This window comes from Lepidochelys kempii, chromosome 11, assembly GCF_965140265.1.
Source record: "Lepidochelys kempii isolate rLepKem1 chromosome 11, rLepKem1.hap2, whole genome shotgun sequence".
In the NCBI taxonomy this organism is placed as follows: domain Eukaryota; kingdom Metazoa; phylum Chordata; order Testudines; family Cheloniidae; genus Lepidochelys; species Lepidochelys kempii.
The window spans coordinates 47,021,684-47,039,278 of record NC_133266.1 but is presented as its reverse complement, the minus strand read 5'-3'; the positions used below and the strand labels follow the sequence as shown (position 1 = coordinate 47,039,278).

The following is a 17,595-nucleotide window of genomic DNA, read 5'->3' as shown; positions in this document are numbered from 1 at the left end:
TCCACACAGGTAGGTGGAGCTAAACTGGCCTGCCTGAGGAAGTAATTTGTACACCTGTACTATGTATAGAGCTGGATCAGATTACTTCCCCACCCCCAACATCCTGGAGCAACTGGGGACCAGGTATTAGGCTGAGGCTCAGAGAGTCACAATTTGGTTGTGGTGTGCTCCTGGGACAGCACAACTGCATGCTGCCCTTTCTCAGGGTTCACGGCAAAGCCACAATTGAGCCTTAAGTGACCTGCTGAAGGCCAGTGAGTCATTTTCAGAGCTGGGATTAAAACTTTCTGGTTCCCATTCCTGTGCTCAGTGCACAGAGCGAAAAGTCCACATTCCCACAGGAGCACTTCCGGGAGAAAAATATTTGATTTCCTTTTCCCTGGTATTTTCGGTGTCATGAAATTTGAACTATCATGGCCAGTTACATGCAATTAAGAAAATAGGTCACTGTCCTATTTTAAAACCAAACCTGCAGAAGAATGTGGCAACCAACCCCCCCCTTTCTTTCATAGACAACAGATAACTGGTCCAAACACATACACACAGATGGGGATCACTATAATGGTTCAGAAGAGCTGGAGTCATTTGTTCTGACCACAGTTCACTCCAGTCACACTCCTAGAACTAGCAATGGTTTTGCGGGAGGGGCAGGGAAAGAGGTAGAGAGTAATCTCCTTAAAATTTACTGTTGAGACCTTTTGGATACAATGTTTCATCAATAAATTAACCCCAAATAGCCCTTACTGCCAGATGAACTTCAGAGAGAAACACCTTCCAGTGTAATTTTAGTTTGAAGTCTGACATGCTTTCAATGCTACCAAGCAGAGGCCCTGAGGGGCTCTTCCTTACCATCCCCTTGGTACTAATCAGTTATCCTTTATGTGCTTTAGAACACTGGTTCTGAAAGCCGGTCTGCCACTTGTTCGGGGAAAGCTCCTGGCGGGCCAGACCGGTTTGTTTACCTACCGCGTCCGCAGGTTCGGCCGATCGCGGCTCCCACTGGCCGCAGTTCGCCGCTCCAGGCCAATGGGGGCTGTGGGAAGTGGCGCAGGCCGAGGGACGTGCTGGCTGCCCTTCCCGCAGCCCCCATTGGCTGGGCACAGCGAACCGGGGCCAGTGGGAGCTGCGATCGGCCAAACCTGCGGACGCGGCAGGTAAACAAACCAGCCTGGCCCGCCAGGAGCTTTCCCTGAACAAGTGGCGGACCAGCTTTGAGAACCACTGCTCTAGAAGGTGCTGTTAACTGTTTTTCTCAGATATAACAAACAATTATGATTCAACCCATTGGTGGCTGACAGCAGGTCCACTGCTGCAGGCTCCAGTGAGTTTGCAGGGAGGGCAGGGGAGAAGATCCTGCTTCCCAGTGCCAAAGAGTTAAGTGCAGTACAACTAAAACCTCAACTAAGCAACATTTTAAAAACCCAGGACCCCAGTAGACTGGCCATGTTTTCTCACCTCCCGTATGACTTGCTGCAGCTCCTCGTTCTCCACACTTCTGTGAATTTCATCCACTGAAGGCAAAAGAGGTACTTTTTCAAGTTTTTGTTCCACCTCTGATTTGGAGTCTACAGACTCCTCAGAGCACTCAGCTTGCTGCCCAGTGCCTGCTCTTGCTGGTGGGGTGGGCGTTAAGGCAACAGATGCTCGGTATAACTTCTTGCTTTGGGTCTTGGATTTTCCAGTCAGCTCCGATGAGTTTACAGCAGCTTTTCTACTTGTGTGACTGGAGCACACTGAAGAAGAATCTGAGTTTCCATGAGAGAACACCGACTCTGATCCCTCTGCTGGAAGAGTTTCCAAACCAAACTCTCCCAGTCCCAACTCTGACTTCAGAAACGACTGCTCTCGAATAAGTTCAGAGACCTAGGAGTGCAGAGAAACCAATTTGTCTTATTTCCCCTTGTATTTTCTATAATGACTTAAGACAACAACAACTAGACAAATGGTACTCACTGGTGTGTTGCCTGTGCACCTCACAGGCAATGCCAATTCACACTGTTCTGCAGAACGACATAAGTCATGTGCAGACAGGACTCTCCCTATTTTTCTTATGTATTCAGTCACTTAGTCATTCCATGATATGTACATGCTTTGCCTTTGTGACTGCAACCAAGGATCAGAAGGAATAATCTTCTATTTAAAGCCAAACTAAATAAAAATGACTGCAGTGCTGCAAACCACTGACTTTTGTAACAATGGATGCACCCAGTCAAAGCTGATGAAAAATATCCATAAGTCTTGAATGGTTTCTCCCCCGAGTAAAGCAACTGAAAGATGCCTATGTTTCTGCAAATTCTGGAAAGCTTTCTTATGAAGTCCGTTATAGTTCATTTGTCTAAATCTAAATAAATTAATGACAAAAAGGGTACTTATTCAAGGTTCCTGGAACTGCAAATAACTGACCATAGCATAAAAGAGAAGTACTGCAGCAACCTCACCATGTGCCAACAATAGCTAGCCAATCCCAAGGAACACCTGCCCTCCACACATCTCTCCTAAAACATAAGTTAGATCATGCAAATACTTACGTACATGGGTTTCTTTGATCACCTGAGCAGTGCCACTGTTTTCAACAGGACTACTCACGTAGGTAAGTGCTTGCAGGATCAGGCCTCTAATAAATATTAAACCTGTCCCACCTTTCTTAAGAAAGCCTTTTCTAACAATGTTTAAAACAAAATTACTTACTGGTTCCATTACATTCAGTGGAGAAAAGCATGACAGATTATCAGTGCTTCGGCTGCCATACATGCCCTGGAATATTAAGCAAAATTAGTATATTGAGGTTTGGTTTTTTAAGCTGTCAAATGTTAATAAATATATTGCGTAGTAAGAAACATTCTGAAGAAGTAAAAACATGGAAATCAGGACACATATAAAGCTGGTTAAAGAGGGTCTTTTCAGTCATTTTAAAAGCAGGCCTTTTTCTATGAGAGGTTTTAAAATATATGTATATTTATAATACTCCAAGACTTTAAATTTGGCTTTGGATCACAGTAATCTCAGTTTTTCCTGTGCTTCAAAAATTTCTCCATGACAGAGTCCCACAGAGGAGGATCTGGCCTGTGTCCCTGCTGCTCCTGCACATAGACCTTCTATAACAACATTAAAAAGAAAAGGAGGACTTGTGGCACCTTAGAGACTAACAAATTTATTCAAGCATAAGCTTTCATGAGCTACAGCTCACTTCATCAGATGCATTCAGTGGAAAAATATAGTGGGGAGATTTTATATACACAGAAAACATGAAACAATGGGTGTTACCATACCGACTGTAACAAGAATGATCAGGAAAGGTGAGCTATTACCAGCAGGAGAGTGGGGGGGGAGTGGGGAATGTAGTGATAATCAAGGTGGGCCATTTCCAGCAGTTTACAAGAACAGTAGGAGGGGAAATAAACAAGGGGAAATAGTTTTACTTTGTGTAATGACCCATCCACTCCCATTCTTTATTCAAGCCTAAGTTAATTGTATCCAGCTTGCAAATTAATACCAATTCAGTAGTCTCTTGATGGAGTCTGTTTTTGAAGTTTTTTTGTTGAAGAATTGCCACTTTTAGGTCTGTAATCGAATGACCAAAGAGATTGAAGTCTTCTCCGACTGGTTTTTGAATGTTATAATTCTTGATGTCTGATTTGTGTCCATTTATTCTTTTACGTAGAGACTTTCCAGTTTGGCCAATGTACATGGCAGAGGGGTCTTGTAAACTGCTGGAAATGGCCCACCTTGATGATCACTACAAAAGGCTCCCCCCGCTCTCCTGCTGGTAATAGCTCACCTTTCCTGATCACTCTTGTTACAGTCTGTATGGTAACACCCATTGTTTCATGTTCTCTGTGTATATAAAATCTCCCACTATATTTTCCACTGTATATATCCGATGAAGTGAGCTGTAGCTCAAAAAAGCTTATGCTCGAATAAATTTGTTAGTCTCTAAGGTGCCACAAGTACTCCTTTTCTTTTTACGGACACAGACTAACACGGCTGCTACTCTGAAACCTATAACAACATTGGCTGTGAGAGGTAAGAGAAACTGTCAGAGACTATGACATTCTCATCAGTGCCATGGTCTGAGATGGAGTGGCAGAAGCAGACACACAAGAGTACTTTGTTAAGAGGCTGGGGAAAGAGGGAGAATTAAAGAAAAGACGAGACATGAAACAGTTTCTCTCCTACCCCACTGACACACACGTGTATGTCTCTTTTCTTTCCCAGAAGAATGTTTGTGTTACTAGTGCTTCCTTAATTGTTGAGTAGGGGTACATATATAGTTTGTAGGATGGTGGCAAAAGAGGAGCAATAAAAGGAAGCAAAGCAGAGACAGAGAAGGGGAAGGAAACCAGAAGAAAGGTGGCACAATGAAAAGCAGAGACAAATTTGCATCTATGTCCAGTCCTTCATTCACTGGGGGGGCAACACTAGCGGTAGCAAACTCGACCTCTTTGAGGCATAAGTATGCACCTCCTGTTGCTCTCTACAATGACTTTTGGCTAGCAAAGGAGCAGCGTGGATGAACTCCTGAGGGAACAACTCCAGTCCCTAGGGGTGCAGTGATGCATGATGGTTACGGTTGTGGGAGTTCAGGTAGATTTCTTGGGTGGGGATTGAAGAAAACAGGAGAAAGAAGAATGGCAGAAGTGAAGTGGTGTGAAAGCCCAGGGTGTGAGAACAAGATCTGCACAGCTAGGTGTTAACAGTTTAGCCTCAAAGTGGGGAACACTGTATTTTAGTTTGTTTTCCCTGAGCTTGGACTTCCTCTTCAAATTTGAAAGACCCCCTGACAGATAACAATGAAGTGTCACTTCTGAACTAAACTAAAAACGCACGTCCAAGATTCAACAGATTATTTTCCCAACTAGTCAAGGAAAATATTCAAAGCTTTGGTTGGAGACTATTTTGATTTCCAAGTTGGTATCTTCTGCCCTGTAAAGGAAACCTTGTGGTTTACTTCAGCATGCAATTAAAGTAAATGCGCTGCTAAGATGTATGAATACTTATTGCAGAGCAACACGCACTGTGAGCGTCTGAGGTCTGTAAGGTGAAGACATCTGTAAAGTTCTAAGCTGTTCCTCCAGAGCAAGTAGACGTTCCTCTAACTGCATTTCTAGCTCCTGTAGCTCCATGCGGACCGATTTTCTCAAACTCTGGAGTTGATCAGCTTCGTATCTATATGCAGGTAAATGATAAAGAACGACCGTATTCTGTTAGCCAAGAGCCATAATCCATCACATCCTCTGAAGCACCATGGCAGTAAGGACACCAGAATCCACGATGCACCTCAGTACTGAATGATGCTCTTTCACAGGAAACCTGCTGCCGCCCGAGTAGTAGTGAAGGGGAAGGGAGCAAAAGGATAAATTCAAAGAGAAAACTTATGTCAGTGGCTATCTGTAAAAGAGAGGGGGGTTGGCTGCCACATTCCTTTTCTGCAGAACAGGGATGTGTTCCACAAGTTTCAAATTAAATTCAATATAAGTCAAGCATATGGAGTTTAGACATTTATACACATTTTTTTAAATGGATTAGTTTCAAAATTAAAAAAAAAAAAAAAAAAAAAACCAACAACAACATCATGATCAAAATTTATTTCTCCTGCCTGGTTCTCTCTTCACAAGCAGTGGTAGCAACAGGGTCAAGAGGCCATTATCAACAGGCAAACTGCTTGTGAATTTAATTAGTTTTGAATTAGGCAAGTCAAGAGCTGCCCTAAATGTGTGAAGTAGATGAGCAATATTTAAAACTGTTCCAGATCAGCTGGATGAAGCTCTTATTGAAATCCATGGTCAGGACAGTTAAACATTGCCAAAATAATTTTTAAACTGCACGTGGCAGCTGGGGGTTGAAAGAACATCTGAACACTTTGCAATATATTTATTTCTGTATAAAGGGGGGAGAGAAAAATATCTAAACCAAACTAAATATCTAAAACATTTAACCTAAAAAAATTACAAGTGGCCTTTGATAAAAGCTCATTAAAACCCACAACTATCAAAAACACGCAGGAGAGTGAGACAAGGGTTCTGCTGACTGGTGCAAAAGGCGGACCAGAAAAACCAAAAGAGAAGAATTACAGGCATGGGGATGGGGAGATAGCAACCAAAATGTGAGAGAAAATTCAGGCCTTGTCCTGCTGAATGGCAAGTCAATGAGAAAATTGCCTTTAACTTCAATGGGAACAGGAGCAGGTCCCTATCATATAATAGTTTCTGTTGGACCAAATAAGTTTAGATGTGTGCTTATTTTCTCTTTTTTTTTAAAAAAAAAACCCATAAACAATTATATTTACCTTTCTTCTTCCGTCATGTGCTGATAAACTGTTGTTTGCTGACGCAACATAGTCAACTCCAAATCCATCATTTGTGTTCTAAACAGGTTTAGACTCTGCCTCACAACCTGTAGTTCCTGAAAAGTATTCTAGAAAGGTATGAACAAGAAGGTGTCACACACAGAATTTTGTTTATAGGCCCTGATCCTACAATTGGATCCACACAGGTGGACCTCCACCCGCATGCAGAGCTCCACTGACTTTCACACAAAGGCCCACCCACAGGTTGCATGACTGGAGTCACAGGCTGAAGTAGTTAAGACACAGAAAAGCAGCCAGTTTAAAAAACTACTGAGAAATTTGGCCTTAACTTTTAGTGTCTGACCCTGCAGACACTCACTCCCATGAATAACTTTCAACATGAATCCCATTCCACTCACTTCAATAAGACTACTCGTATTAAAAAAAATTACATACATGAGTGTTTGTGAGATTGGGCCCCTATTTGTAAGCTCTTTAGAGCAGTGCCTGTGTCATTATAGAATCATAGGACTTGAAGGGACCTCAAGAGGTCACCTAGTCCAGTTCCCTGCACTCAACATAGAACTAAGTATTATCTAGACCATCCCTAACAGGCATTTGTCTAACCTGCTCTTAAAAATCTCCAGTGATGGAGATTCCACAACCTCCCTAGGCAATTTATTCCAGGGCTTAACCACTCTGACAGTGAGGAAGTTTTTCCTAATGTCCAACCTAAACCTCCCTTGCTGCAATTTAAGACCATTGCTTCTTGTACTATCCTCAGAGGCTAACAAGAACAATTTTTCTCTCTCCTCCTTGTAACAACCTTTTATGTACTTGAAAACTGTTATGTCCCCTCCCAGTCTCCTCTTCCCCAGACTAAACAAACTCATTTTTTCAATCTTCCCTCATAGCTCATGTTTTCTAGACCTTTAATCATTTTTGTTGCTCTTCTCTGGTCTTTCTCCAATTTGTCCACATCTTCCTGAAACTTGGCACCCAGAACTGGACACAATACTCCAGCTGAGGCCTAATCAAAGCGGTACAGAGGGGAAGAATTACTTCTTGTGTCTTGCTTACAACACTACTGCTAATACATCCCAGAATGATGTTTACTTTTTTTGCAACAGCGTTACACTGTTGATTTATATTTAGCTTGTGATCCACTATGATGCCCAGATTCCTTTCTGCAGTACTCCTTCCTAGGCAGTGATTTCCCATTTTGTACATGTGCAACTGATTATTCCTTCCTAAGTGGAGTACTTTGCATTTGTCCTTATTGAATTTCATCCTATTTACTTCAGACCATTTCTCCAGTTTACCCAGATCATTTTGAATTTTAATCCTATCCTCCAAAGCATTTGCAACCCCTCCCAGCTCAGTATTATCCACAAACATTATGGCATTATCTAAATCACTGATGAAGATATTGAACAGAACCGGACCCAGAACCAATCCCTACAGGACCCCACTCGATATCCCGTTCCAGCTAGGTTGTGAACCACTGATAACTACCCTCTGGGAATGATTTTCCAACCAGTTATAGTAGCCCCATCTAGATTGTATTTCCCTACTTTGTTTATGATAAGGTCATGCAAGACAGTAAGTATCAAAAGCTGTACTAAAGTTAAGATATACCACATCTAATGCTTCCCCACTATCCACAAGGCTTGTTACCCTGTCAAAGAAAGCTATTAAGTTGGTTTGACACAATATGTTGTCGACATGTCCATGCCAATTGTTACTTATCTTATTATCTTCTAGGTGTCTGCAAATTGATTGCTTAATTATTTGCTCTATTATCTTTCCAGGTACTGAAGTTAAGCTGACTGGTCTATAACTACCAGGGTTGTCCTTATTTCCCTTTTGACAGATTGGCACTATATTTCCAGTCCTCTGGACTTTCATCCATCTTCCATGATTTTTAAAGATAATCGCTAATGGCTCAGATATCTCTTCACTCAGCTCCTTGAGTATTCTAGGGTGTATTTCATCGGGCCTTGGTGACTTGTGTCTGTACAGTACACAGCACATTCAGGGTACTACTGAATTACTACTAGTTATTAATAAAAACAAATGTACTGTTCCTTACTTCATACAGAGGTAGAATGGATGATCTGTGAGTACTGTAGGAGCCAACAGCAAGATCGTGTCCTCTCATCGCAGGGTACTAAATAAATAATAAAAAAGACAAACCACTGTAATTGAAAACACCAATAAGACAATTTTACAAATCAATCCTCATGCACTCAGACACTACGGTGACGGACAGCAGTACAGAATCCTAAAAGAGAAGATCAGCTGTGCAGAGTCTGAGAAGGAAATTAAAACATGCAGCACCAGTCAAACAACAACGCCTTTGTGGCAATACGTGCTCTACAACTGATATAATTACAGTGAAAGGGGGTTTTGATGTGAGGGGGGAATGCAGAACAGCTTTCAAAGAGGAGAGAGACGGGACATCATTGAAGCATGTTTTCCTGTAGACTCAGTACCAGCAAAGCATTGAATTAAAACTTGAGATAGAAAAATAACCATGTCGCAGTTATCATGTTGGCCGCAGGAAACAGGAAGGAAGGCTAGGTTTGGGCCTATATCATTTGTTTAACGTCTTTGACGTTTAAGTAGTTCTGACTAACCTGCTAATGCAGAATAAAAATGGATTACAAGCAACTACCACCTCTAGAGCTGCAAAGAGGATTTGTATAAACAAACAAAAACAGGGCACCATTTTCACATCATGATCACATAGACCTTCACTGTGCAGATTTGCCCTTTTTGTATTTTATGTCAACCTGTTGCTGGCATCCAAAGGTCCCCGCCTTCATAATTTTTCAGAAAACCACTTCTCTTTGTTTTGCTGCATCCAGGAATGGAGCAGCAAGGCAGAATTTGCAAAGTGTTACATGTACACACATGCTGCAGTTGAAAACAACTGCACATAGGTGAAGCATTTGAGAAAAAATTTGGTTTGTCCAATGTAATTCTGAGAGAGTTCAAAGGCCAACTGACATGCCATAGAAAATCTGAAATACATTGTAAGAGGAGGTTTGCTTAAACATGAGCATTATAAGGTTTTAGTCCTTCTCTTCCCCACCCTCTGGAATTTATCTGTTCTTCTTTATCCCTGACCCAAAGTTGCAATCTAGTGTTTGGAACTTTTCAGGCATCTTCGCAGCAATTACTTGTCATATGACAGAGGACAACTTTGTACAAAGAATAAAGAGAAGCAGACAAATTCTCATACAAACATGTCCAGTAATAATACTGATGGAGTGAAATATAGTAATCAGGATAGAGACTCTGGCCTGGCTGAGAATATGCTTGGTGTGGGATTGGGATGGATGGGTGTCAGACCCTATCTACATTAGGATATTTTACAAAAATTATTCCCACTGATGCTCATTTGCATCAGCTGATCTGGTGTTCGCACCAGTAAGAATCCTGCTAAAGACATGGCTCCAGTGGCTTCTTCTTCCCCAGGGTTAGTTAACATGATGGTGAGAAGACTATAGTGCTTCCATAGCCTTGTCTATACATGCTTTCACTGGAAGGAATTTCTCTGTAAAATTCTCAATCTAGACATGAGGTCCGAGTCTGAAAACACATACTACCAGCACAGTGCTTATAGTGCTGAGCAGTCCCAGTGGTTTGAAAGTCAATATAGTCAGCCCTATGCCAAGACTGGGTGCTAAATTTTGACAAATGGCAACCACAAAAGGATCAACAACTTCATTATCATTCATCAATTCCACTGGTACCCACACATGTACTAGGCACTTTTGACAGACAGAACTCCTCATCCCTGTGCCAAGGAGCATACAGACTGAGGTCCTGGACGTGCAACAGTGTGCACGCAAGTTGATGCCCTGCCCCGCATCAAACCCATCAAAATGAATGGGGCTCCACAGGGGCATAAGAATCCACCCACAAACATCACATTAGAGGAATGGGGTCCAACACCCTGATCTTGCAACTGCTCTGACCATGCAGATTCCAATGCCCAGGCAGAGCAGGGCCAAAGTTAGCCAGCAAAGAGGATATCAAGCCAGAGAGAAGGTGGAGAAGGAAGGATATGAATAAGACTATGAGGTTAATCAGCAAGGGCTAGTGCCTGGCATAACTTGGTAAAGAGTGGGTTTTACATTTTAATGTATATATTCTGAGTAATCAGATGTCCAAGCTGGCTAGTTTCACGTATGCATTACGGCAAAAGTGGGTCTTAACCAGGGACTTTAATGGGAAGAGTGAAGCATCTTGTGGATTGTCTGGGGACCGGAACAGTGTTCCACGTACAGGGATGGCACAAATGGACAGATAGAGATGTCTGGGAGATACAGGGACTAATGGAGTATTGAGGCTGGTGGAGCAGAAAGGATGGAGAATGTAAAAAAGAAAATGTTGGCTAACTGAAGGCATGGAGTGAAGAAGAGGGAATTAAGCAGATCCTTGAAGGTGAGGACAATAATGTGTAAAATAAAATAAAATCTGAACAAGTCTAAGTTAGACAACACAGTTCATTTTTTCACAATTTCACAAAGTACGATCATCATTGTGTCAACTGCATTAAGGAAAGCCAGTAAAAGCAAAGCCAGCTGGGGGTTGGAGAGATGATCTTACGCAGAAGTTCATAAATAACATCAAATTAACCCTGCACAAAATGTCACATTTTGGAGCATCATGTTACACCTTGATTTATTTGACAGAACACACATGGGATAAATCTAGGTCACATTTAAGACTAGATTAACATATTGCATTGACTTCAACAGCAACAACAACCAAAAAAAACCCCTTTTGACCGCAGCTCTGAATTTGATTTTCTCTTACCCGAGAGAGATTCTGCAGAGAGTTGCGGATATCATGCAGGACTCTGCGCAACTGCATTTCAACAGTAGAGGGCGGGTTAATGGCATGAGGCCGATGAGGATATCCAGCATGCCTTGGAGAGTAGGGGCATCCAAAAGCAGAAGCTAGTGCACTGCAGGAAGATCCTGAGATGCTTGGGATGCTATGGTTGCTCAATGTTCTCATATGTTCACACAACGGCCTGTCTTGCCAATCAGAAGGAATAGAGTGGAGAGAACATGTTGACTGAGATGTGTGTGCTGGTATGGACAACGGGCAGCTCTGTAATTTGTTGTGACTGGATTCATTCACTGACCTGTTCAGCCCACTCTGGGAAGTTTCTTTTTTCATGGGTGAAGGGGCAATGAACAGCGTGGTTTTACAGGTAGGCGGACTGTCATTTGTCTTGGTCACTGATTTCTTGTCCTCATCCACCGGTTTCTCTTCCCCTTCGGGTGTATACTTGTAGGTGAAAGAAGGGGGACTGCACAAAGTCTCTTTTCCTGGAGATAACCGGACATTTACAGAAGAGACAACTCTCACAGGATTCAGTAATGTAGTAGGGAGGGATTGGGACCGCCTCAGAGGATAACCTGATCCGGCAAACTGGTGTCTCTGCTTTAAGAGGAGGAGATCTTTTGACGTGAGTAGAGTGCGCCCTACTCTGGAATCAGAAGTGCTGCTGATCTTCATCTGGGCTCTTTGCAAAGCAACATTAACCCTGTCCACAGCAGAAGGGGATGAAATGCTGCTTTCAATGGATGCCATTGATCTGAGAATATGGTGTGTTTGGTACTGAGGAAATTCGCATTCACTGCTTTTGTCCAGATCACTCTCATCACTGCCTTCCTCTAGTAATTCAGATTCCTTCTGCTGAGTGGAAACCTCTTCACTTTCTGTACTGAAATCCCCTTGACCCATATCTGATGTCTGAGTCTGCTTGCTTTTACTACCTTGGCTCTCATCAGATACATGTTCCATGATTTTCTCAACATCTCCTGTTCTGTTCTTAGAAGGTACTTCAACTTCTATGAGGAGAAATTCCTCCTTTTCCTCAAACTCATTGAAATCCATCTGTTCTTCGGCTATTGGTGTCTTAATCTCCTCACCCAGCGACTTCACTGTTGTTTCACTGTCACAGCTGTCAGCGCTGCTTCCCATAGCCTGCAAAGACTCATGAACCTGTGAAAGGCAAAGCAGAGATAGGAGAAATGCCAAAGGAAGTGAGAGAACACTAAGAATACAACTTCTATCTTAATAAAATTCAGGCTAGTGACAGAGAAAGTCCATACTTCTGGGGGAAAATAATCCTAAATACAGGTATTCAATGGGAGGGAGAAATCTGGGAATCACTAATGCTGAAAGAACTATATTGGAGAGGAAGTTAAACAGGAGTATATAATGAGATATGACACTGAAACAGGCCAAGGCAAATACAATAAAATAGATGTTACAAAGCATGTGAGCCAGGGTCCTTTCTATACAACTTTATAATATTACGTTCCATTCTAGATACCTCATTGCCAGAAGTATAAAATGAAGGTAGATCGGAGAGAAAGAGCAAAGTAATTTGGGGGCTCCAGAGACTTATAAAGAAAAATATTAGAACATAGCAAATACATATATTTTAGGTAAATGATGACTATGGGGGAGCAGCGTGTCCAGATATGATGCCACTGGTATCTGAAGGTTCTTATTCAACACCGATACACGAAGGTGATAATTGTCTTGGAAATATCTAGGTATATAGAAGGGGTACACACCAACGAGTGAGAGGAATTATTAGATGAGAGCACTTGGTGTCACTTTGAGGTATGGGATGAAATTAAGGCTGAACACATATTTCATTTATTTAAGAACACACACAAAATCCCAGTACTGTTACATGACTTGGAACCATCAAGCTTCGAGCAGGGGGTTGGACTAGGTGACCTCCTGAGGTCCCTTCCAACCCTGAGATTCTATGATTCTATGAAGTTCCACATGTTACGAGCCCCGGGGTGGCACCCAGCCTGTCAGACCTTTTGATCCAGCCCTCGAACTCTCACCGGGGAGCAGAGTCGGGGCTTACCCCACTCCTGCTGGGGAGTGGGGTCAGGGGCTTGCCCCGCTCCACATGTGCCATGGCTCCGCGAGGCTCCCGGAAGCAGTGGCATGTCCCGTCTCTGGCTCCTACACATGGGGGCAGCAAGGGGGTCCACATGCTGCCCTCACCCCAAGTGCTGGCTCTGCAGCTCCCATTGGCTGCGGTTCCCGGCCAGTGGGAGCTGCAAGGGTGGCACCTGCAGACAGGCTGGCGCACAGAGCCACCTGGCCAGTGCCGCACCTCCACATAGAAGCCAGAGCGGGAACATGCCACTGCTTCTGGTAAGCACAGCCTGGAGCCTGCACCCCGACTTCCTCCCATGCCCCAATCCCCTGCCCCAGCCCTGATCCCCCTCCTGGCCTCCAAACCCCTCAGTCCCAGCCCAGAGCACCCTCCTGCACCCCAAACCCTTCATCCCCAGCCCTACCCCAGAGCCCGCACCCCCAGCCGGAGCCCTTACCCCCCTCACACACACCAACACTCTGCTCCAGTCCAGAGCCCCCTCCTGCACCCTGAACCCTGCATTTCTGTCCCCACCCTGGAACTCACACCCCCAACCCAGAGTCTGAATCCCCTGCCCCACCCCAACCCCTGGCCTCAGCCTGGAGCCGCCTCCCATATTCCGAACCCCTATGCTCCACCCACAGCCTCCTCCTGCACCCCAAACCCCTCATCCCTGGTTCCACCCCAGAGCCCTCACCCCCTCCTACACCCCAACCACCAATTTCATGAGCATTCATGACCCACCATACCATTTCCATACCCAGATGTGGCCCTCAGGCCAACAAGTTTGCCCAGCCCTGTGCTAGCCTATGTAACTCTTTGGAATTTACCACTGTTAACCTTATCCTCCCTTCCTCTCCCTCTCACTGTTCAATCATGCTCACTTGTGAATCCTGTCTTAAATTAGATTGTAAGCTTTCATGGCAGGATCTGTGTCTGCATATGCATTTGAACAGACCATAGATACAATGGGGGCTCCCAATCCTAACTGGGACCTTTGGATACTACTGTAATATAATAAATAATAATAAAAAGGAATAGCAGCAAAAGTGAGTTCCATTAGACTGTAGAATGGTTCCCCTACGGAAGTGATACCAGACAATGGGGCTTCTACATTTAAAAGCTAGATTGGACAAGACACTAGGACAAATGTGTATAGGGTACAATCGGGGGCTTGCCATGGCACTGGTATTAGAAGACCCAAGAATTTTTTTCCAATCTCTGATTTCTATTGCTCTGCACCACCATAAAGATTCTATCAATTTGTTTACTATTACAAGATCATTTATGGAGTATATCAGGCAATAATACCCATCTCCACTTTGTCCTAAACAGAATTTTCAGCCACAAGCTTCATACTCATAGGTATTAATCTCTTTGTTACTTCTGTTAAACTAATGTAACTTACAAAGTTTGCAGAGCTGTCTGTCTACTGTTATACCAAGCAGGGGTATTCTATCTGCTACCCAAGATCCATAAACCTGGAAATCCTGGATGCCCCATCATCTCAGGCATTGGCACCTTGACAGCGGGACTGTCTGGCTATGTAGTCTCCCTCCTCAGGCCCTACGCTACCAGTACTCCTAACTATCTTCGAGACACCACTGACTTCCTGAGGAAACTACAATCCATCGGTGATGTTCCTGAAAACACCATCCTAGCCACTATGATGCAGAAGCCCTCTACACCAACATTCCACACAAAGATGGACTACAAGCTATCAGGAACAGTATCCCCGATAATGTCACGGCAAACCTGGTGGCTGAACTTTGTGACTTTGTCCTCACCTATAACTATTTCACATTTGGAGACAATGTATACCTTCAAATCAGCAGCACTGCTATGGGTTCCCGCATGGCCCCACAGTATGCCAACATATTTATGGCGGACTTAGAACAACGCTTCCTCAGCTCTTGTCCCCTAATGCCCCTGTTCTACTTGAGCTACATTGATGACATCTTCATCATCTGGACCCATGGAAAAGAAGCCCTTGAGGAATTCCACCATGATTTTGACAAATTTCTATCCCACCATCAACCTCAGCCTGGACCAATCCACACAAGAGATCCACTTCCTGGACCCTACAGTGCTAATAAGCAACTACAATACCCACCTGCTGAAGTAAAGAAACAGAGTGACAGAGCCAGAAGAGTACCCAGAAGTCACCTACTACAGGACAAGCCCAACAAAGAAAATAACAGAACGCCACTAGCCATCACCTTCAGCCCCCAACTAAAACCTCTCCAACGCATCATCAAGGATCTACAACCTATCCTGAAGGATGACCCATCACTCTCACAGATCCTGGGAGACAGGCCAGTCCTCGCTTGCAGACAGCCCCCCAACCTGAAGCAAATATTCACCAGCAACCACACACCACACAACAAAAACACTAACCCAGGAACCTATCCTTGCAACAAAGCCCATTGCCAACTGTGTCCACATATCTATTCAGGGGATACCATCATAGGGCCTAATCACATCAGCCACACTATCAGAGGCTCGTTCACCTGTACATCTACCAATGTGATATATGCCATCATGTGCCAGCAATGCCCCTCTGCCATGTACACTGGCCAAACCGGACAGTCTCTACGTAAAAGAATAAACGGACACAAATCAGACATCAAGAATTATAACATTCAAAAACCAGTCAGAGAACACTTCAATCTCTCTGGTCACTCGATTACAGACCTAAAAGTGGCAATTCTTCAAAAAAAAAACCAAACAAACAAAAAAAAAAACCCGTCAAAAACAGACTCCAACGAGAGACTGCTGAATTGGAATTAATTTGCAAACTGGACACCATTAACTTAGGCTTGAATAAAGACTGGGAGTGGATGTGTCATTACACAAAGTAAAATATTTCCCCATGTTTATTTTTCCCCCCTACTGTTCCTCACAGGTTCTTGTCAAGTACTGGAAATGGCTCACCTTAATTATCACTACAAAAGGCTCCCCCCACCACCACTCTCCTGCTTGCAGTAGCTCACCTTAAGTGATCACTCTCATTATAGTGCGTATGGTAACACCCATTGTTTCATGTTCTTTATGTATATAAATCTCCCCACTATATTTTCCACAGCATGCATTCAATGAAGTGAGCTGTAGCTCATGAAAGCTCATGCTCAAATAAATTTGTTCGTCTCTAAGGTGCCACAAGTACTCCTTTTCTATTTGCGGATACAGACTAACACGGCTGCTACTCTGAAACCTGTTATACCTTATTCATCCACAAGTCATCTCCACAATCTTAAAATTGTTGGAAGGAGAATCCCTCCAATTTCCTTTTGATAGAAGAAGTCCTTGATATACCCCTTCAAAACAACCCAAAGGAATGCAACATCTGCCTCGGAAATCTTTATTTTAGAATTTGGAGGAGTGGGAAATGTATTGGCAGCTCCAATTTTTTCAGTTTGCTCTTCTATTTCAAAGGAGCTGTTAGAGTAAGTTATTTAACAGTAGATGGCACTAATTTACCATGATTTTAGAAAACAATCTCTACCCATTTTTATTCCTTGAGACTTTTTTTTTCCCCAAGTCCTCTCCCCAGCTGCCAAGCTCTCACTTTCTTCTTATATTAGCCTAACTACTCACCCAGATTTTTTCATTCAACTATGTACTTGGTTGAAATAAAACAGCGAAGGCAACAGTCTTAACATTCCATAGCACAAACTAATACTGTCTCATTCACCATAATTTCTTGATGTACCCATTAAAACAAGTAAAATAGAAAACAAAATATAGTTCATTTTTCTAATGAACACAGACAACCATCACTACTGGGTCCCATCTAGGCCACTAAGAACTTAGTTACAACATGGTTTTATTTAGTAGGAGTACATGGGACCTTAGACAAGTTTTATAACTAGTTTGAAGATCAGCACAGACCAGGAATGATTTACTCTTACTCTAACATAAAAGCACTGACTTCAGTCAATTTACTCTTGATTTACCCCAGGGAGGTGGAAAAATAGCCATCAATATAGGAAAACTGAATGATTAGCAGAAAAAAAACATATTGTCCTATTTATACTAATCTTTTCTCACTGGATATTATGAAAGAAGGGGAAGCAGTTTTAAAGGTTCAGCCAGTGAGCAAAGGTTTACCAAAAATTAGTGAACAAGAAATATTGAACGTAAAGCTTATCCCAGGTCCCAAATCATTCAGATCAGATTATCCATCTAGAAGACTTCAAAAAAAGTCAATGCAAAGCTACAAAAGGAGAGCAGGCAAGTCCAGTCTTGAAATGGAAAATCCTGTCAGAATCCAGGACTGATAAAACAAAACAAAAATAGTATCACAATAATCAGCCACTTCTCCAACCACAATGTTATCATCATTGTTTAGTATTTGTATTACTGTAGCCTC

At 43.0% G+C, this 17,595-nt stretch overlaps 1 protein-coding gene across 11 annotated transcripts in view; it reads right to left on the bottom strand.

Annotated features, from left to right (window-relative positions):
* The window catches only part of ITPRID2 (ITPR interacting domain containing 2), a 56,344-nt gene that overhangs the window by 5,404 nt on the left and 33,345 nt on the right, over positions 1-17,595 (bottom strand). For 10 of the 11 annotated variants that reach the window (XM_073306072.1, XM_073306081.1, XM_073306079.1 and 7 more), the window contains 6 exons: positions 11,117-12,316; positions 8,379-8,456; positions 6,287-6,414; positions 5,016-5,166; positions 2,689-2,754; positions 1,456-1,863 (listed from right to left, as the gene is read on the bottom strand). In XM_073306072.1, coding sequence (XP_073162173.1) covers positions 1,456-1,863; positions 2,689-2,754; positions 5,016-5,166; positions 6,287-6,414; positions 8,379-8,456; positions 11,117-12,316 — 2,031 coding nt within the window. The remainder of the gene's footprint in view (positions 1-1,455; positions 1,864-2,688; positions 2,755-5,015; positions 5,167-6,286; positions 6,415-8,378; positions 8,457-11,116; positions 12,317-17,595) is intronic. The other variant, XM_073306082.1, reaches the window with a different exon arrangement.